Source organism: Cyprinodon tularosa, unplaced genomic scaffold (genome assembly GCF_016077235.1).
Source record: "Cyprinodon tularosa strain WSP-4 unplaced genomic scaffold, ASM1607723v1 ctg418, whole genome shotgun sequence".
In the NCBI taxonomy this organism is placed as follows: domain Eukaryota; kingdom Metazoa; phylum Chordata; class Actinopteri; order Cyprinodontiformes; family Cyprinodontidae; genus Cyprinodon; species Cyprinodon tularosa.
The window spans coordinates 73834-96602 of record NW_024039139.1 but is presented as its reverse complement, the minus strand read 5'-3'; the positions used below and the strand labels follow the sequence as shown (position 1 = coordinate 96602).

The 22769-nt window shown below is 36.0% G+C and overlaps 1 protein-coding gene across 2 annotated transcripts in view; it reads left to right on the top strand.

Annotated features, from left to right (window-relative positions):
- Positions 1-22769, top strand: part of LOC119792366 (ephrin type-A receptor 5) — an 82034-nt gene that overhangs the window by 51584 nt on the left and 7681 nt on the right. For both annotated transcript variants that reach the window (XM_038298974.1, XM_038298973.1), the window contains exons 6-16: positions 1975-2099; positions 2909-2998; positions 4166-4235; positions 4343-4445; positions 6771-6838; positions 8874-8999; positions 10265-10450; positions 12260-12321; positions 18152-18219; positions 18296-18437; positions 21401-21550. In XM_038298974.1, coding sequence (XP_038154902.1) covers positions 1975-2099; positions 2909-2998; positions 4166-4235; positions 4343-4445; positions 6771-6838; positions 8874-8999; positions 10265-10450; positions 12260-12321; positions 18152-18219; positions 18296-18437; positions 21401-21550 — 1190 coding nt within the window. The remainder of the gene's footprint in view (positions 1-1974; positions 2100-2908; positions 2999-4165; positions 4236-4342; positions 4446-6770; positions 6839-8873; positions 9000-10264; positions 10451-12259; positions 12322-18151; positions 18220-18295; positions 18438-21400; positions 21551-22769) is intronic.

Below are 22769 nucleotides of genomic sequence, written 5' to 3'. Positions count from 1 at the left end.
TCATTTACAAAATGTCCCAAACTTCTCTCACCCTTTCTCTGCTCTACTTCCATCCAAACTCTTGCATTAGAAATTCTGTTGAGAACCAGCGATCACAGGTTTGGTGTGTGATATCCAACTAGCGATTTATCACAGCTCTAGCAAGGGGATACTAATTTTAGTCACATGTTTAAAACTTTCTAAATTTTTTGACACTTGAATTCTCTTAATAATAAAATGTTATTGTAAGTATAAAGGTAGGACACAATGTATAGGACTAGGTACTCTGTTTTTTTTAGGGGGCTTTTTTGTTGATGTTCTTTTAGATAAAAACATATATATTACTGTATGTTGTTAAAAATGTGTTTGTGAAAAAGAAAAATGTTTTGCATCTTTATTTTTAGACCACATTTTTTTCAAACTGATCATTGCTTTGATCCTTATTAGAAATCTTTGTCTTTGAGAAATATTTGTTACCTTCAAAATGTGTTTCAGTTATATTTATTACGCATAAAAACATTTAACCCTTCAAAGCCAATTTTATCATATTTGATACATGAGTTTTTGAGATCTCTATATCATCAGTGTTACATTTTTATTCTTGAAAACCCAGAATTAAACAGTAGGACGCATGTAGTGAACAGAAAATGTTTAAAAGATTATAGAAAAATGCCTTATGTATCAAATGTTTTGCAAATAAAATATCTTATTTAATTATGCGGATTCTTTTTTTTTTTATGTAATTTGTCAGAAAGTACAATGACGACTCTAATAATAATAATAAAAAAAAAATTCTCTCCATTATTATAAGGTCCAGAATATAAAGGGTAAATATTTAATTTTTTTATTTTTAAAATCTTTTATTCTGCCATCCCAAAATGCTTGTGCACCATCCTTTACTGATTAATGCAGCCCTGAAAACGGCATCCCTTTTTCGAGGTGTTGCGTAAAGTTTTCAGTGTGAGAAAATATAGAAAATGCCCCTTCTGTAATCACTGAATCCCTGCCTTTATACAATTTAAGTGGTGAAAGTGTGTGCGCATATAATTTAGTTTCTAGTTTCAGGCTTTTAAGATGTCGCAGATAACACTGCTGTGCAACCATCCACACCGGATTTAGTTACTGTTTGTAGCAAAGATTTATTCCCTGTAGAGTTTCACAGAGGCTATTGAAACCCAAACGCTGTTTAGCATTTGTGCAGAATAGGGACACTGGCACATGCACGCGCACACACTGATGCATCAACACTTATTCGCCATCAAGATGTTGCCTTGGGGAGCATTTTGCCTGGTTAAAAGCTCTTTATGTGTCAGAGACCCTCCAACTGTCCCTCCGAGAGATGGCAACAGCTCAGATTACAACAGAAAGGCTCTAAGGATGATGGAAACTCTCACAACTTGGCCTCAAAATAGTAAGGATGCATTTATTGAACAGCAGTAGGCGAAAGTGGAAATAAAAGGAAAATGAAGATTGCATCAGTGTTTATCTCGTTTATTTCAAAGGTTTTGGTCTTGAAAGTTTGGTAGTGTGAGGTAATTTTTAAAGCTTACCAGATTTTGACTTTTAGGAGCGGGTCTCACCTGGACGTGAGCAGGTGCTGAATTGGCTTTCTCGTCTCATCAAAATGCACCTGTTCAATTGTAAGATATAAAGGGATTGCATAATTAGATACAGGTGCATCCAGCTCGTAAACATCCTTAAGCGGCAGATCTGCTTTCAGAACCAATATATCTGCTTAAATTAGAGTTCAGTGGACCAAGGAGAAAAACCTTAATTGATTTTGAAGTCCTGGAGATTTGGAGGAGGCAAGTTAAAGAAATCACACTGCAAAACTCTTCTATTATTGGGTATAATTAAACTGTAACTCTACTGTTATAGTTTTTTATGTAATGTTTTTATAATTGTGATGGTCAATCCACTACAGTGTCTTTCTAATAATATTTTAGAATTTTTGAACTATAATGTGACATTATTTTTGTATGTTTATTTATGCAGCACCCTCCCCAGTCAGTGTAGTGAGGAAAGGCCATACAGGAAAGAGTAGCATCGCTCTTTCTTGGGCAGAGCCTGATCGTCCTAATGGCATCATCCTCGAGTATGAGATCAAATATTTTGAAAAGGTAAGGATGCAAAATTATATTTCTTTTATGGCTGGTCTTGGAACCTTTCTGAGTGGCTGAGAGTGGAAAGTTTTTGCATTGGTGTTTAGTGTTAAAGGTGAATGATTTCAGTTATATACAACTTATTTACTAAAAGGATATGAGCCAGCAAAACAAAAAGTGCTGTGCATTATTATGTGCACAAATTAAAAGCATTTTGATCCTTGCGCCTTTTTCTAGTAATGCAAAAACAAAAAAGCCATTTAAATACTGATTAATAATCTACATAAAAAGATTTTTCTAAACTAGAATCTTTGGAACTCCAAAGGTTGTTAGCTAAAAATAAGAAAAGTTGGAGTCAGATTGTTATTTATCATCTCTAACTCTAAGATGTACAAATACATGTTTCTCTTGTCTAGTTTTTCTTTTTTATTATATGCATACATTATTTTTCACATTGGATTAAGGGCAGCACTGCAGTTTGATGCTGCCAACCATATCACTGTTTCTCCTGTGTGCTTCTCCTTTTCCCTGTGCCTGGCTCTAATGTCTTCTTTTATGGAAGGTCAGACTACAGGTTCACATGAGAACAGAGTGCAGTTTGTGGTCAGCGGTCGGCTAATGGCCTCGGCCTTAATGGAAGGAGCATTTAGTTTTGTTTAAACCTGATGTGGTTTCAGCTGGAAAACCGATGCTCGCACACGGGAATTTAAAAATCACTTACTTTACACACCATACTGCACAGGTGGCTCAAGCACATAAATGAGTATTTGTGTGCTCAAGCACACAAAAACTTGATAATGATTAATTCCTTTCTACCACTGCTACAGGATCAGGACTCCAGTTATACTATAATAAAGTCTAAAGAAACGGAGATGGTGGTGGATGGCCTTAAACCTTCTTCAGTCTACATCTTCCAGGTAAGAGGGAAATACTCAGAATTAGATAATCAGCATTCATTGCACTCAAACTTAAAAGCCTCATAACATGCAAGGACCACAAATGTACTTTATGAGCATTGAAAAAATACAAATGTTTACTTATATCTATACAGAAAACTGGATTTCATACTCATATGTTTAAATCTAAATCATTCTATTCTCCATCTTGTTTAAAGACTTAGACAGATTTATTTTGTCATTTTGTATACACAAGTGTAAACAAAGTTAATAAATTATAATGAATAATTAAATCAATCATTAAAGTGAATTAAACAATCCTGTCTTAGTTTTTCTGCCCTGTATTTGGCTACGTTGTTCAGCTTCTCTGTTTCTGTTGAAGAAAAGTGTGAAGAAAAGCCTTATGGTGCCAACATCTTCTAACCAGAGCACCTTCCTCCACATGTTTGCTCTGCCCAGTTTGTGGTAAAGAGTAAAAGGAACTAAATGCATCTTTTTTTCCCCACTATTCCATAAAGGTCAACATTATAGGGATTTTACTCCCGTGCTGTGAATTTCTGCTCCTCCAGAGTTCCAATTTCTGTCTTGGTAGCTTCTCTGATTGATGTTGCTCAGCCTCTTAGTGTAGATGAACAGTCATGTACTAATACTGTAGATTTTCCTTATCTGTGAAATGATGGTGTGTATAGTGCTCCGAGAAATATTTTGTTTGAGAAATGTTCTTTTGTTTCACCAATCTTCTCTGATCAACCTTTAAAACCTTCATAAAAAAGCTCAATTTAAACTGAACTAAATTTTACATGGCAGGGCTGTTTTCCCATCAGATGAACAAGACAGCTCATTGCTATGGATTTTATTTAATGTGTTTTAAAGAGGGTTGAATGCATGTGAATGCTGACTTTCAAGAATTGATTTGAAAACATTTCTGAAAAATCGACTTTTCTACTTTTTGTTTTTTTATATTTCATAACACCCAAATAAAATGCATAGATGTCTCGAGACATATAGTGTTGCTACATGTAGGCACTTTAATTTATACAGCATATATTTTTTGAAGGGATATGGATTTAAAGATAAAATACCACTTTATATTTAAGCTCTAATGAAATGTATTTAAAGCTATTATACAACGCATAAATATGGAAATATTTAAAATGATTGAAATGATTCATGATTCATTCATTGCAGGTACGAGCCAGGACCTCTGCAGGTTATGGTGCATTTAGCCGACGTTTTGAATTCCAGACGAGCCCTTACTGTGAGTACACCAGAGATGGGAGCATAACAATGGAATCAACAATAGAGGCCAGGTGCAGCTTTGTGAGTTTACGGTGTGTCTAATCTCACATCTTTTTCTTTTGGCAGTAACTGCCACTAGCGAGCGTGCTCAGGCTTCAATAATAGCAGTGGCCATCACGTTGGCTCTGGTTCTGCTGGCGGTGGTTGCTGGATTCCTCCTCAGTGGACGGTGAGCATAAATACATTTAAAGTAGATCAGATGGCAAATTTAAAACACGCAACTAAAGAAGTTTCAAGAAAAGCTTTGTTTAATGTATAGAATTATGCACATATTTAATCTCATGATTTTTATTATTATTATTCTTTTTGCTTTTATCATGTGTTGACAGCTTTTTAGGAAAACCTGTCACTAAGCAACTCACTTTGTGTTTTCCTTATGACATCTGCTGGGGGCAACAGTTCAAAGATATGGTAGCCAGGGTAACAGAGGTTTTATGGTCCTTTTGTTGTCTTGGGGTTGTTGGCTGTGCAGGAAACTTTGCCAAGTTTGTTCAAGATGTTGCAATCCTTTCCACATCGTATGTCACACAAGCATTCTCTTTTTTTAGTATAAATGTGTTACGCACACCACAATGCTACAACAATTTATACATAAATTTATTATACTATATATAGTTTTTATCTGTCTGTCCCATCTAAGACTGTAGTATTTAAATAAGGCTTTTAAGTGTCACCTGTTTATCTTAGCAGTGAAATTATCTTTATCCACCTACTATTGAGTAGTTCCCTATTTTTTTTATAAATAGCTCTAACAAAGTCAGGATCCAGATTATATTCACTTTATATAGAATTCGATCTTTTGATGTTTTTCGATTTCTATGAATACATTTGGCTTACCAAAGATCTTATCTGTGAATTTCATCTATTAATAATATAAAGACCAGCTTCAAATCATATTTAAGTTAAGAAGTGCTTAAGTAATATTGACATAAAAATCCTCAAGGCTGGTTTTTGAAATGGATCAAATTCTAATCAGAATCACAAATCTTATTTACAAGAAGGCACTTGTGTAGCTTTGTGAATCCATGAGTTTGTCATCTATGAAATAATTTGCACTGGATGTTAAAGAGTTTGGTTTTGCATATAAGAGATTCAAACCTTCTTTCATTGTGTCCCTCAGTAGTATAATCTAAATTAAGAAATTAAATTAAGTACATATAGAGAGTTGGGGGGGAGTTTTAAAAATTTAAAAACACTGATTGCAACATGATTGGGTCCAAAAGAAATCTTAGTAAGACTCAAATTTGAAAATGAGAACCATTTTAATTCTCCCTTTTAACATTTTATATTGCTAAATCATGGCTGGGCCAGTTTTTTTTTTTTTTGCACAGTGCCATCCCTCTTGAGTTGTTTGTGTATGCATTATTTTATACATCTAAATGAAAAAATGGAAGATACTATGTATGTACTCGAGGGGGACTTCCTGTGCATTAAGTCTGCTCAATCCTCTTTTACTCAGCCAGCTAACAGAGTACTCTCCACCAGACACTAAACAGACACCCCTTCCTCAGTATATTCAGAATTCCTTTGCAAGCTTTTCTTGCCTGGCTGCCTGAGCCATTTGAACAGGGTTCCAATTTCTGCATGTTTTTGCGTTAATGTGCCATAAATAGTTAAATTCCTCCATCCAAATCAAGTACTTAACTTTTTAAATGTATTTGAAGCTGCCTCTCATACAACCAACTTTTCAAATACCAATGAGATATTCCTGTTTATTTAACTTGTTTATTTTTGTTGACATGTGTAGTGGTTGTGTTTGCTTGTAGGATCACATTAAAAACCCATCACCCCGTTTAATCTGTGATTATCTCTGATGCCATTTGTCTAAATATCAACATACGGCAGCTATCTAAGCACAAACACAAACAGATATACACATGCAGGCAGTATAAAAATAAATACAGGCTCTGGCAGCACAGACATGCTTCTTAAATGGACATTAGAGAAAAATAACAGAAAATTATGCATCTGGTCCACCTGCCTTATCTTTTAAGATGACAATATCATTAATTAGAAGCTAATAAAACAGTTTTTAGTGAAAAGGGCATTGCTGTTTGTTACTAGTTAAATGTTATATGAAAACTGCAAACTTATGCATGTTTTAGATTGATTGTCCTCATCGGTATTTTTGAAAAGCTTGAAATGTGGGTTAGCTATTAAATGATAAATTAAAAGGATGTTATTTTTTTTTTATTTAATGACTATAACATATATATTCTACCTTTATATTTAAGTTGTTTTCCTTTATACAATTTCCCAGTTTAACAAGGATGAAAATATTTGTTTTCCAATTTATGCACAGTGATTAAAGTTTTTTTATTTTATAAAAGTTGTTGTTTAAAATTTGTAAATAAAAAGGGTTAGAACACAACTTAATCTGCATAATCAGAGGAAGGTTTTGAATAATCCTTAACTTTATACTTAAAGTATAAACTTTTAATGGCTCAACTTACTATTTGGTATTGTTGTGATTTTTTTTTTTTCTTCTGATTAGACGGTGTGGGTACAGCAAAGCTAAGCAGGATCCTGAAGAGGAAAAGATGCATTTTCACAATGGCCACAGTAAGTCCAAATTTGCCATATGTAATAATATCATTGCATGCACATATCCAAGTTCATCTGAGGTTCACAGCACATGTTAGGCTGCTGGTCAGACAGTGTTGATGTATCTGTTTATCTCCTAAAACAGGCCTATCCGCCACCAGTGTATATGTTAGGGCTTTGTGCCAAGAGCTGTTTTCTGAATGACATCCATGTTGTTAGAGGACACGTAACACTCTGTAGCATTATAGGTTAAGACAGCTTGATATATTTCTCCACACATTTTGATGTATCCATCTGTCAGTTACTCAGCCAGCTGTAATGGGTTTATGATCTACAAGAAAAACCATCAAGGAACCTACAGTATATGGGATACAGTCAACGTGGAGAAGTAAGGTCTATATGTACGTGCAGCTAGTCATATACTCAGAGCAGAATTATATTTTCTTGATTTAGATGGATTTCTCTAATCGGGGGAAAAGGTTTTAAAGAACTTCTGATGCATTTACAAAGGGAATTTAAAGATTTATTAGTAATATTATTTATATAAACAAGTACATTTCTTAAAGGCAGTTGAGGCAATACCCAAATCATGCAGCTAGTGAGTTGCACTGATTTACACTTAGTTAAGTTGTTAATAATGACTATATCAGTAAGTATTTTTCCTTTTTGAACATCAAACTTCTCTTTGACCTTTTTGAAACTAAAGTCGACCATGATGTACATGGAGAAAAAAAACTGCAAATTATAATACTGAAAACAAATTAGAATGGACAATTTTAAATTTGAATGTCTGTTTGTGTTGAACTATTTTAAAAAAGGTAATGTCTTGCTTTCAGTAGATAACTGTGTTCATATCTTAATTTTAAATAAATGCTGATTATTCAGTCATGGAGGCTGAAATTTAAACTAGTCTGTGAGGGACAATGCCCTATATTTGTGATAAAGCAATTTGTGCAAACTCTGTACTTTAAACCTTTTATATATTTGCATTTGCACAATTTATTACATAAATGGAGATTATTATTTAAGCTTGAAATAGTGTATAATACTTTGTGGCACCAGTTATATCACTGTATGTAAAAAAACTCAGGAACAAACATAAAAAGCGGTTGTAGCAAGACGATTGAAAAAACTTAAGTGGCAATAAAAAGAGAATTTTTGAACAATTTTCCTTCTATATAAGAAAGAAACCTTAAATAAAAGTGGTTGACATATTTTTTTCTCACAACTTAAGAACAATGTCGTAATTTCACACTTTAAATGTTCACTGGCTTCCTTGTGCTCTTCTGTCCAGTAGAAACAGGACTGGAGTTTCAAGGTTCTTAAATTGGTATTTGCATACAGTCTTTATGTTTGTTTTTAAAACTGGAGTTGGGCCCTGGCTACCATATGTTTGGCCCCTATCAGACCAAATACTAGCTTCAGCCTCCAAGAATTTTCTGTGGGATCCTTTTCTGCTGTGAACAATCTAGCCTTGCTTTTTTTTTTAGCAGAACTGTGCTTGAAAATCCTTAATTCTTTGTGAGCAGATGTTGAAAAGCAACCAGTTGTCTTCTTGTTCCTGACAAGAGATCTATTGTAATCCTGAATTATACATAGCTTTAACCCAACTCTTAAACCTAATAGTATTTTTGCTAATAGTTCTGTAATAATGGGGAAAAAAAGTGGCAATATCTCCAAATGTGCCGAATCTTTATTCACTAATTAACCCAACTCTTTTACCACGAACATTCTATAGATATGACATACGTAAAACATAATAAAAAATTCTGTACTTGATCATAAAAAATGAATTTGTGTTTACCGGTAAGTCAGTCAAATTAATGAAGTATAAGAGAGGGGGATGTTCTGTACAGTATATGTACACTAGTATAGCTCTTTGCAAATGAAAGGAAAATGTGCACTCAGGTTTAAAGTAAAGGATCAAAAAAAGTGTCCCAAATGTTTTACATCAGTGAAGTGTATTGCAGAACCAAGGTACACAAACTGCTGTGAAAGGAAATGGAAACCAAACAAGTGCTACATTAAAACTGTGCTCTGGTTTCTTCCACAGTTAAGTTCCCTGGAGTCCGTACTTATATTGACCCCCTTACTTATGAGGATCCAAACCAGGCAGTACATGAATTTGCACAAGAGATTGATGTCTCATGCATCTCTATTGAGAGGATCATTGGAGCTGGTGAGTAAAATCAGTATGCCTGTCTCAGTCTGTTCATTTTTGACTGATAGATGGTTTCTCATTCTGAGACTGAAGCAGGTGTGACCAGAATAATAGAAAATGTATATTCTCTAAAGTTACTAAATATTTTTTTCCCGTAATGGATAGACCAAAAGTTTTTAGCCTCATGTTTACCTCTGGCTCACAAACCTACATGTCGAATCACAGTCATGTGATGGCAGTTATCTATTGTTATTTTCAAAATAAAAAGAGAGGCACGGTTCACCAGCTTTTATAGGAAGCCTAGACAGAAGTTGAACTGAGGGAACTAAATTACTTGCCCTCATCATCAGAGACTCATCTGCCTCCGATGCAAACCAATCAGCTTTGAACCGCACCTCCACGAAGCCAAATAAGTATCCAGAGTTCATCTTAAAAGGTCTTTAAATCCACGACTTGGCCTGCTACACAGCCAAAGTGCAAGAGTGGTTGCCACCAGCATAAAAGTGGTAGCGCTGTCATATTTTGACCCAGATTCAACCCATCTCCATATCCTTCTCCATAATCGTAGCTAAGCTCCATCTGGCTTCTCCATGGTGCTTCTTCAACTTTGTCCCTATCAGAGTGTAATTCCTTCTGGACACTTCCTGCATCGCAGGTCACATCTCAATCCGCCCGGCATAAGACCGCCATGTTGAGCCTGGTTCTGCTAGAAGTTTCTTCCCAAAGGGGAGTTTTTCCTCTCCACTGTCGCTTCATACTTGCTCATTATGGACAGGTTCATGCAAATCTTTGTTTATCCAAGCTGGACATCTATCTTCCAGGTCCTAGTGAAGTACTAGTATCAGCTCACAGTCTACTGGATCTCACCTATACAGCTTAAGCAGATCATCTCGCCAACAAGCAGTCTATGGACTGAACCTCCTTCATCTATCTCCTCTCCACCACCAGGTTCAGGCCTCGGGGGAAACATCCCTGTTCTCATACACCTGCTTATGCGTATTAAAGTAAAATTCAGAGCTAAGGTTTCCTGCCGAGGTCTGAGCGCCAAAGTCTTAAAATAATTCTGTTACTAAAATTCTTCTTATTGTCTCTTTCTTTCTGTGTGAGTTTTTTCAGATTTAAATGTTATTTACTGTTCAGAAGCAAGTTAGTGAGCCAGTTTTCAAGTAAAGATCAAATATTGCAGTTCATTTGGGACTTATTTAACTAGATTAAATTTTCTCTCGACAGCCTTTACATCTAAAAAAATATATTTTTTAAAGATGTTTGTTCTTTTGCTACAGGGGAGTTTGGCGAGGTGTGCAGCGGACCCCTTAGGCTACCTGGCAAAAGAGAGATCCAGGTTGCCATTAAGACCTTAAAAGCAGGTTACACAGAGCAGCAGAGACGTGACTTCCTGTGGGAGGCATCCATCATGGGCCAGTTTAACCATCCAAACATCATTCGCCTGGAGGGAGTTGTCACCAAAAGTAAGCATTTGAATGATTTTTAAAGCTATCTTAAAAGGTTACCCTGAGCCTTGACGTTTTCCAAATTGCTGAGCCAAAAATGCAAAGAGAAAAAAATAGCATTGAAGACAAGACAATCTTTTTATATAATATGAAACTATTGTTGGTTATACAGCTTTCACTCTTCCCTGGACAACCAGCAGAGAAAGGTAGTTTTAATTGGTCAAGCTGCTGCTTTTTGAAACATATTCAGATTTGGATAAATGTTGTAAGAATTCCCTTTAGAAGTTGACTAATCTAAGGAACCTATAAAGATTTTTTTTTAAGTTTGTTGAAAGCTGCAGGAACATGGAAGAAATGTTTCCAATTAAAATGGACCACTTTGCATAAATGCCAATGTTCTTTGGCATTTATGCAAAGAACTGAATCTGCCAAAGAAATAGCACTATATCATCTTTAAGCAAACCATCCCATCAATGAAATATGGTTATTGCAGGATTATTCCAGGGAAATGCTCCTTCATTATATTAAACTTGTTATAGACTTGAAACCCAAGCGATGATTTCTAGCAAGATCAATAACACTAAAGTTAAAGCCAGAGCTGTGGTGTTATGATTTCCATTAAAATCTTATTCTTTTATTAGACTTTGTTTAAATCATGTGGCAAAACTGTGAAGTTGATGATAATATATGCTCTTCAACCAAAATAAAATAGCTTAAGCTATTTTACAAAAAAAAGTATTTAAAAAAAAAGACAGAAAAAGGTTTCAATCTTATGGAAAACTGGATCACAAACACTCTAAAGACGTAAAACTGCAGAGAATCCTGTTTTTTGTTCACTAAGACTGTATACAAATGCATACTTAAACTTTAAGGTTTTCATTTTTAAAAATTAATTAAAAACCATCGGTCCTCCTACATTTTCAGGTTTTTCAAGTCGGATACTCAACAGCAGCCGCAAGTTTTGCATATTTTGCAAAAATATCTGTGGTTATTGTTTCCACAAAGGAGGGATTGGAGCAATACCAGCTGATAAAGTGAGATTCTGGGTGTATTTGGACCTTAATAAATAACACCAATAGAGTTATATTGATAATGAAAAGGCCGACCTCAATAAATGCAGCAGGATGGCTGTCAACTTTATACAATAAAACTGGAAAAAATTACTGAACTTCAATATTGTGGCATGTTTATAAAAGAAAAAATTCAATATCAAAAGAATCTGTAAAGAGACATGGGGGAATTTAAATAATGTACTCTAATTTTGCAGTATATTATGCAAACATATTTTTATAATTTTCATATTTAACCTTATATGATAAGTTATTTTCATCATTTTATTTTTTAAAACCTTTGTTCATAGGATTTTAAGATAGGCTACCTATTGTCAGGGGAAATTTTAAGATTATTTAGTATTTTCAGTACCTTTTTTTTATATATTTTTCATTATAATCTCCATTTTCATGGCTTTAAACCTCATCTTTCTTTTACGCTGACTATCCAAGTAGAACACACAATCTAATTTTGTTTTTCGCATTTCGGTTTGCACGTCAACATTTGCACAGAAATCCTTGTAGATCACCTGCAATCTGCCTACTTATTGCATGTGCTACAAAGGTATGTGCAATGTAGTACCTCCTATGTGGAACCTTTGAAGATCAGGCCCTAAGAGTAAAGAAACGGATAAAATAAAAAAGCTTGCAAAAAATGTATGACAATCTGCTGCTATTGTATTTTACATTGTCACATCATACGTAGTATGTATTCACAACCTTTATTCCTTATCTTGAACAGGACTTATAACCAAAGTGTGTTTTTCAAACTTTTCAGGTAAGCCGGTGATGATCATTACTGAATACATGGAGAATGGATCATTAGACACCTTCTTAAAGGTATGTGTGAGAAAACCTTTCAGGTACACAAAAGATGAGCAATAGAACACTAAGGATGAATAACAAAACTGGTATAGAGATTAGATTTGGATAAGTATTTGAGTCATGGGACCTTCCTGTTCTAGAAATATGTTTTGGTGGCAAACAGATTCAGAGATTAAAGTAAAGTAGTTTACCAAAAAAAAAAAAGCAATACTTCTTCAAGAATAAAAAAAATGGACTGGATGGAAAAGGTATGACAGAAACAAGACTAAATAATTAAACTAAAATGGATCCTGTAGTGTTCCTTATGAGGTATCGATCCACTCACTGCATTTTATACTTATTTTTGTAATACAAAAAATAACATGTATAACATTGTTTCGGGAACTTGTAGGAACATGACTGGCAGGCTGTAAGATATATTAAGTAAAAATGTAGAAAATAATGAGCTTTTGAAAAAATACTTGAATCTTTAGGTTTATACTGTTGTTGGGGCTTTTTTCCAGCCATTTATCCAAAGAAATATACAGCATAACCGATAACGATCACATTTATGCATCAGTTGAAGAGTTGAGATTTGATGAATATGCTTTTCATACATTTTCAACAGCCTTGTTTTCAGCTTCTTGTCTCACCTTGAATTTAACTCTACCAGAAAATGTGAGTCATCTGAGAAGGTAACCTCCAGAACCGTATCTGGCCTGCGCAGACTAGATTTCACTGAGAGCAGAAAATAATCTGTAATTAAGGAGCAGGCCCCCAAATCTCTGAATAAAATGATCTGTCTCCGCTCTCGTCAGTGATTACAATACAAAAAAATCTCCTGTGGCACAGAGAACTGAATTCTCACAGAAAGGGAACATTTCTGAGGCAGATGGCTAAACCAGCAATGAGCAAAATGAGGTCAGATGATTTCAGCACCGTTTGTGATTTAAAACTTGCTTTAATAGAAAAGGAGATCAGGGCCAAACATGATGCTTCTAGTGTGACTATATGGAAAAGCAGGATGCTCTGAGAGGATATTCAGAGAGAGCCATGGTGAGAGGAAATCACTGTCATGACTGTGTGGTCTGCTTTAGCTATAAACTTTCATGGCAAAGGGGAAGCAGAGGAGATTGGGAACCAGCAGAAACCCTGTGATGTAATTACATGGATGGCTGGTGTACTGAGGCTGGTGTAAATGACACAGTCAGGAGAAAACCAGAGGCCAGGCTAGGTCCTGGATTAGCTGTCACAGCTTTGGACAATGAACTGCACCCCTCATAACTCACATCTTTGGCTTAACATCTCATTTAAGATGAAAGCAGGATGTTCTGCAGTGGACTGATGGAAAAACTTGCAGAGGTAAAGAAAACTAAAGTTGGAAATTGAAATCGTCTTGGGAAAATGGGTGTTTTGGTTTAACTACGCGCTTGCTGTAGAAACGTATAAGACTGGATGAGAGGCAGGTAGAAAGTCAACATTTGGATTGGACAGAGCTAAAGCTTAAACTAACGATGAAAGATGTCATTGGATGGGGATACCAAAGCTCCCTTTCAGACAGTTTCTTTTTTCCATTAATCTGGCAGGAATTCAGAAGTGTCGGCTTTGTCTGAACGAGCATCTCAGTGCTTTTTCGAAACAATCTGCCATGACAGTCTTCCTGAGTCAGACCTAGTTTCGCACAGGATCAGCCTCTGACTACCCACACAGTACTTTGCAAACTTTCTGCCTTCATAGTTTTCACTAAAAGTAGAATCCCTGCTTTGGTTCTGACAAGTCCCTAATCTCACCACCTGCTTGAGAAGTATAAACATGTTTGAGGTGCTCTATTTAACGTTGCTCTACCGTTATTTTGTCTAACATCACTATTTACTTGTTCGGCTGACATAAGAGTTGTGGCAACGTGGCATTTTGTGATAAACTGTGATACCCGAAGGGCTAAACGGAGTTACAGGCTCTGCTGCAGCTCAGCCTCACACACAGTTATGACAGTAGTGACAGTGCCTCAGGTAAAGAGAAAATACATTTTTTTCTTCTCAAACTGATAATAAATATAGTGCAATAAACCCAGTGTAACTGTACCACAAAAGAACATTATAAATGCTGAGAACAGTTTAGGTAATAAAGAGAAAAATTACATTTTGGCTATTCAATGTATTGTTGATGAGAAACATAAAAAAAAAAAAATTTATTAATAAAACTCTCAATCAATTATTTTGCTTTCCTCTGAGTTAACAGTGTAAAGAAGGGGAGAAAAATTCTGTTTTCTTAGGATTAAGATTTTTAGAGTCCAACATGAAAAAGGACGAAATAAAGTTAGGATGGAGCGAAAGAATAAAGTTAAAATTAAAATAATAGCCTAAGTTAATCTATTTTAAACTAACATCTAAGAGCTTAAAATTAAATTAAAACATAAATTTCACAGACATTTTTAAAGCAAGGCTTTAAAGAATAATTAAAATGATACACGAGCTCAAATAGTTAAAGCAGATTAGAAAGCTGAGTGTTTCAAAGAAACTATGAGTCGAAAAAATATTTTATGGCACAAAGCTGAGGGTTGACCCAACTTATATACTAATTAGGAGAGAATAAAGAAAAATTTAATTCAGTTTATGTATCTAGCGCCAATTCACAAAACATTTCATCTCAAGGCACTTTACAATTCACCAGATCATGCAGTCAAATTGATTCAAAGTTTTCTATCTAAGGAAAACCAGATGATTGCATGGACTCATTGACTTGGATGCAATCCCTCACATTAAGCATGCATTGTATCAAAAAAAAAAAAAAAGAGAGAGGAAGAGGGAAAATAAAAGTCAAGGGGAGCCCAAAGTTGAGGTTCCAGTAAGATAATCTTTCCATAATAGACTGTCAGGGATGCCATTTAGTTAAGAACACCTTACATTTGATCCTAGTTTTGTTCCTCAAAGATTTTTTTTGTATTGATCTTATCAATATTTGGCTCAGAAAACACTAATAAAATATGAAAAGTTGTTGAAGCAGATGGCAACGGGACTGTGGTTAGATTTTTACTTCATTGGTTGTACAAGGCCAGCACAAATCTTTGCGTTCAAAGTTCAGATTGTTGAAAGGTAAATTGATCAGCCTAGGTTTTTTGTTTAATTAGCTCCCTTTTTTTGCGAACTAAGCATTTTAAAGTGACATTCATTACTGCTGCAGTATTCATCATAAAATTCTCCTCTCACTATTTGTTGAAAAGCCATTACAGTAAGTGGCAAACCATTTTGGGCTTTTGCAGTAGTGTGTGAAAAGAAGGGCTTGACAAAGGCCTTTTTAAACTTGCAATTTGTCAAATGTTATAGGGACATTTCATATTCGCCCAAACTTATGGTTTTAACCTTTCAAAACCGTGACTGTTTTAAAGCATTTACAAATAATAACTCAAAATGCATGAAAATTACACTGGTAAAATGTTTACTAATACAGACATGTTCGACATCGTTGGAAGGCTTAGATTCTCCACAATTCAACCACCTAGTTCATTTTATGGACATAGTGAGCACCAAAGCACAATTAACACAGATATAGCAGCATGTCAAAATGTAGCATGACAAAGCAGCCACAACAAGCAAGCATATCTTCATAACTGCTGTTCAAAAAAGACCTATTGTTTTCGAGAATAAAAAAAAAACAAAAAAGAAAAAAACTTTGAGTCTTGTTTGAACTGATGCAGCTTAGGCTTGAAGCAGCTTGGGTGTTTTACTCACCCAATTTTCATGTATATATTCTGAAACTAGCCTACAAATAATGTATTACACATGCAATTTTGGTTTACAGTTCCTAAGTTATTTGCTTTTCCATTTGGGTATGCAAAATAGGTGAGACTTTCCCAAAATTAAGTGGATATTAAGAATTTCAGTAAGTTGCTTTAACCTATATATTATGTGATATAAGTATGGATTTATTTTTGTTTTTGTGAAATTCAAGAAAAATCTTGAAATTAAAATCTAAATTGGGGAAAAAAAATTGAAAGTGAAATGAATATCTCAATTCTGCTGGGACAATAGGAACACAGGTCTGCCCATGACAGTTTTTACACAGAAAAATCCTGAATCGAGTAAATACTTGGGTTTTGAGAGAGAAAATAAAATAGTTTTGAGATAATTTTTCTCATCCTTTTCTCTATTTGCAAAAAACAGCAATAGAGAGTTTAAATATATTTTTGAAAGAGCTTTTTTCCCTTGAAAATTATTTTCCAAATGTCAATTTCTCTTTTATTTATTCCATGACAAAGTATTTTCCCTCAAAATGTTTTTTCCATTCTGAGTTGATATCAGTGTGAAAATTGGTTCTCTCCAATAAATGTATTTTACATTCAATTTAACTCAAATTTTCCCCTTTCAGATTTTTTCTTGAATTTAATAAAAACAAAAAATAACTCCGTATATAAGGAAATGTGGTTATTAAAATAAAAAAAGAAGCCCTTTTTCATTCTTTGTTTTATCGCAGTCATCTGTCCAAACCAGGAATCAGAGCCACAATCAAAATCCCATAAAGTCCTAATGTAAATAATTTGTCTCAAGTATTGCATCCCTACATAATATTTGCATATCATAATTAAATAAATCCAAACACAGCAAAAAACAAATGGAAGTATTTGTATTGTGCTTTGGTCAAGTCAGGAGAGCCCTCTAAATTCTGTCATTCACCCTTTCAGACAAACACTTATGGTGGCACGTTAGATTGTAGCCACAGCTGCCCTGGGGCTCACTGACAGAAGAAATGCTGCCGTACACAGCCGCCATCAGGCCCTCTGACCACCATAAGTAGGCAATGTGGTAGAAGTGTCTTACCCAAGGACACACAATAATAAAGTATGAGTTTGAAATGATTTTTTTTACAGCTAAGCATTTAAAGTAAGGGAATGTAAAATAGTTGAACAAGGTTGAAGAATGGGGTTATGAAATGACCTAGAGTTCAAGTTTCACTTTCACTAACAGCTGTGCCACTGGAACGTCCACACACTGTGCCTTGCATGATAATATCACTAACTGGTTGTGCTCCTGAGAAAAAATATAACAATCTATTTTTTATTGGTCTGTCCCTCAAGAAAAACACATTTCCGATGTTAAATCACTGTGAAATGTCTAATATTACACAAAAGATGTTTTAGACAAGGTGCTGATAAAGCTACGTTTATTTTATTTTTTTTAAACCTAGCTGTAGCGGTGGCAGTGACATGTATAGTGCTGGAGTGATTTTTCCTGTGCTTTATTCATTTGCTGAAGCATTTATGTTATATAACTCATATTTGAAGTGGTCTGTTTTTAGAGAGATGTAAGAGTCTTCTCTGAAGGATGGCAAAAAGTGCCTCACAGCTGAATAATTGTACAGAACTCTGTAGTAAAATACTCAACTTTTCACTCTTGAAATCTCCGATTCAAAAGTGGAGTCACGAAGGTTAGAGCCGAGTATATAGAGTTGTGTTTATTATTGATTCTACACTGTTGGTTAATTAACTTTGTAGTTTGGGCAGCCTTGAAAAAACTAGAGATTATCTTTCAGTAGCACGGCACAATCTTTTGTTTTTCTTCTGCAATCTGTTTCTTTCTTTTTTCGTTTTCTTTTCCAGCACACTTCTGCAAACTGCTGACCTTTGGAGTCACAGAACAAATGTAATTAAATACAACCAGGCTTTGCCGACAGAGTTTCAGCGCAATGCCATTGAGATACCCTGTACTAGTAATCCACCTTAAATAGCAACACATTAAAGAAATCTCATCCCCCTGCTCTTAATTACATAAAATAACGATTATATGTTGTCGAGTTGTATTGATATTCACAAAGATTCTGTGCCTGAAATTCATGGCATCTATATATCTTTGTCTTGCCTTTTTTACTGTAGAAAAATGATGGTCAGTTTACAGTTATCCAGCTGGTCGGCATGCTGCGGGGCATCGCATCTGGCATGAGGTAAACATAGTCCTTAGACACGCATATCATTACTGAACTTGCCAACCATTCCTAACTACTGTGTTGATCGTTCCAGGTACCTTTCAGACATGGGTTATGTCCATCGTGATCTGGCAGCCCGTAATATCCTTGTTAATAGCAACCTTGTGTGTAAAGTGTCTGATTTTGGACTGTCCCGAGTCCTGGAAGACGATCCAGAGGCATCATACACTACAAGGGTAACTATTAACTATCTACTCTGTCTGTTCTTTATTGACTTTTACTATTGTTAAATAATAGCCTAGTATAATAGGACCTGCATTCGGTCATATGAAAATATTCATGGTGATCGAAGATGTAAAATTTAGAGCAGAGCCTTTCTCTTAGTCTGTACTGTCTTGCATTTGTTAATATCAAACTAGCTAGACTGTTGAGAGACTATTGTTGGACCATCTACAGTGAAAGACTAACACTGGTGATCCCTGAGCTTTCCTTGAACTTTTAAATAATTGAGTTTCTATAAACAACTGATGTCCGAAGTTAGGAGGTTAATCATTATTTAAACACATTAAAGCTGGTTTTGGAAAAGAGTTGCCATTAATAAAGCTGCTGCACGGGCGCCTAAATTACTCATTAAAAAAATTGTGAACTATGCTTTCTTTGTGACAGGAACCTTTATTACTACTTTAGAAATAGTAGGGGCTGCTCAGTGGCACAATGGGTAGCACTGCTGCCTTGCACCAAGAAGGTTCCGGGTTTGATTCCCGGAATGGAGTTTGTATGTTCTCCCTGAGCATGCGTGGGTTCTCTCCGGGTACTCCGGCTTCCTCGCACTTTCCAAAAATATATCTGTTAATTGGCTTCTCTAAATTCTCCTTAGGTGTGAATGTGTGCATGAATGGTTGTTTGTCCTGTTTGTCTCATTTTTGGCCTGCAATGGACTGGTGACCTGTCTAGGGTGTACCCCACCTCTCGCCCATAGACAACTGGAGATAGGCACCAGCACCTGTCCGCAACCCTGCTTGGCATAAGCACGGCAGAAAATGGACGGATGAAATAGAAGGGATTAGAGAAAGTTCTGTGTATATATTTCTCCTAATGTTTGGATTACTAAAGAATTAAGTGAATACTTTCTTTAACATATTAATGGAGACACATCTCATATAACCATTCTTCCCTAGAAAGAGAACTGTCCAAATGAATCATGCATTATGTTTTTGTTTTAGTGTCACACACTTTGCAATAAATAAGAAACTCTGAAATATTTATATTCATGCATTCACACAGATGACAGCAGCAGGCTTTAAATTGAGCTGTGCATCCTTGACTGAGTCTCTTCGTGCCAGCTAGAGACAGGCGGTCTCCTGCAAGAGAAGGACCAATTAGAACTCAACTCAGTCTCCACAACACTCAATTAGCACCAAGTCTGTATGCCTTGGTGCCAGATATCCTGTCACTCACTTCTCAATGCCAGCCGCATCCCTTCTCGTTCTCTCTCTCTCTGTCGTTATCAGGCTCCCATTCCCCAACGAGTGAGAATAACATGATTCACATCCTTGAAATAATCAGACCCCGAGATATCCTGCTGCTGTATTCATCAATACTGCATCAAGTTAATTTCACTTCTCATCAGCTGAAAACACATTTTCCTGTAGAACTCAGCAGTGTTCCTGTGAACCCTTTTTAAATCTTTACTAGGAAAGCATTATAATGAAGATGAGGGAAAATGAGAAGAGCAATCTGAGACCCCCAACAGCTTGGATAGGGAATTCATGCAAGTGGGTAAAACTTGTCACTGCAAGAGTGTTCCTAAATCTGTGTTCATTAGCATAGGAAGTGTCTCAATTACAGTTTGTTCATGGTTGCCATCTGAATGTAAAAAAAACATTTTTCTTTCTTCAGCCTGCAGCTGTACTTATCAAACAATGATTTAGACTAGAAATACATTTATGCAAAAATTTAAAAGGCATTTCAATAAAAAATCAACACATAGCAAAAGCTACAGATACTGATTAAAAGAAGCTGCAACTTAACAGAGTAATCTCAGGCTTTAATCTGTTTTTCTAAAGCACCTTAAAGTACATGCAGTGCTTTAAATTACAAATGAATCATCTGACATTTTTGACTTCTGTTTTATAGCAACCCCAAACTTAATTGTGTCTAATTGCAATAATTGTGTTGGGCCGACACAAAGTAATGTTTCCAAAATGGAAAGAAAATTATTTTTGATTTTATAATTTTGTCAAAAGTTAAAATTGCAACTCTAAGTAATGACTACAGTAAATACAAAAACATTAATAATGGATAGCTAATGGGGACAGAGCAGCAAGCACGTCCTTCATGTGATCTCAAACATAGCTGCGTAATGCACTAATAAGTCGACCAACGCATGCACGTATCAACTGATACAAGGAAAAAGACGCTAATGTCAGTCAAGAAAATTGGCATGCAAATGTATCGGTATATCTCTAATCTTCAGACAAAAATGAACATGCTGCAAAAGGACAATCCTGCACAAATCCCTGAACACACCGTCTCCACAGTAAAAACATAGTGGTGACGGAGTGGTGCTGAGGAGATGCTATTCTTGGTAATTAACAGGGAAGCTAGTCAGAGCTGATGGAATGATGGAGCCAAATACATTACAATCCTGGAAGACAACCTTTAGGGGCTGCGAAAGACATTTCCATAAACAAACAGCCAGAGCTGCGATGGGTTTGCATCTCTGGCTGTCTCTCATCCTCCTGTTTGCTTAAAGCTCCCCAATCACATTAAGTAGGTCAGTGCGCTGCACAGAGCTGCGCTCACAGCCACGATTTTTAGCTGAATCTGTTTGCAACCTTTTTTATTTTGTTTTTTAACTCTGTATTTTTTAACATCCTTATGTGGAGTTAATAAATTCTGCTCTAAATGTTGTTTTAAACTAGGACCTGTCTGAGTGCTGTTAGCGATCACCAGCCAGTCTGGATTGTGAAGCATTACCAACATGCTTTTTTTAAGAACTGGTTTTAAGACACAACACTGAAACACATTTAGGGAGGAATCCTGTTCCTCCTCATTGCCCCTGTTCTGCTCGTCTATTTTTTATTGTAGGATGTTTAGGAATTCTTCTTAAGACCTCCATTGTTACTGTATTTAAAAAGAAGATGGGTCCAGCAAGGTATTTAAATAATCAATTAAATATTGTCTTCCTTTCTTGCAGGGAGGAAAGATTCCTATTCGCTGGACAGCTCCTGAGGCAATCGCATACAGGAAGTTTACCTCTGCTAGCGATGTGTGGAGTTATGGGATTGTCATGTGGGAGGTTATGTCTTATGGAGAAAGGCCCTATTGGGATATGTCCAATCAAGACGTAAGTTTCTTTTTTTTTTAATGTCTTTCAGATACATGTTTTGGGCCTATAAAAACACCCGAGCAGCATGTTCCCACTCATTTGCACAGGCAACATATGTGCGCACAACCCCTCAGTGACCTCTCAAGGCTCCTCCCTCCTTTTGGTTATTAGTCTGCCTATCTCAAAGACTAGAAGGGTAGGAGAGGAGGGAAGATGAGGATGAGTGGTAAGGAGAGGAGAAGACGTTTGATGTTTAATTGAAAGCGTTATGCAGGATTTTCTCTGATCTGCACAAGAAAGTGCAGGCTTGAACGTTCCTTCTCTAAGCTGTCTCCTTCTGTTTCCTATTCTCTCCCTCTCCCTTTCAATTTCTTGTCCTCTCTTGTCTCTCTAAATGCAGTCTCTGTCTCTATTCTTTTTGTGTTGCCTTTCGTCCACCCTCTCCTTCATTCTCTCTCCTCAGTCTATGATCTTTGCACCCTCCTAGTGTGAAATAAAGTCGTTCTCCCTCTCAGCCGACCGTGATGGTTTGATGCAGGGCTTTTCTTCTAGCGCGTCAGTTGAAATGCGTGTATGTATACATGCACTTTCATGCATCCATGTGTATTGGAGTGTTATCATGTAGGTCTTTTGTCTGAATTTAGGCAAAGTAAAGGCTGTTATGAACTCAACAGATCAATTCCCTGCAGTCTCATGCATTGGAAGAGCTCGGCTGAAAACTCCTGCCTGCTCTTCACTGCAGGCTCCAACGGAAAGAGCTGGGGTTTATTTATTATTCATCTAACTCTGTTTCCCTTTCAGAAAAAAAAAGAAAACCGTGATTCAGTGCTGCATCTTCTAAGATACAGAAATGAATAACTGGGCTATGCGGCATTTGAAATAAACAAGTACTCTTTTAATGCTGTGCTTCATGCTCAAAGGGGCTAGTTGCTGCTTCATGGAGTTTAGAGTAAGGTCAGATAGAGAGCAACAGAACTTCTTTAGACCAGCTATATAAGTTTGAGTTCTTCCTTGTTGTGCTTGGATATGATCAAAAAGCTCTCTCTGTTGCCAACTTATTACTTTTTTTCACTCTTAAAGTTATAGAGGAGGATGTTTGTTTTCCGAGTGAATCATCAAAATAAGTGGTCCTCTCAATCGTCAATCATTCTGGTTATATGTTCACATAAGGCCGTCCTAGGTGCTCGTCCCCATTTTCAGCTAACGCTATGCTGAGAAATACCTGGCTGCTGAGAAT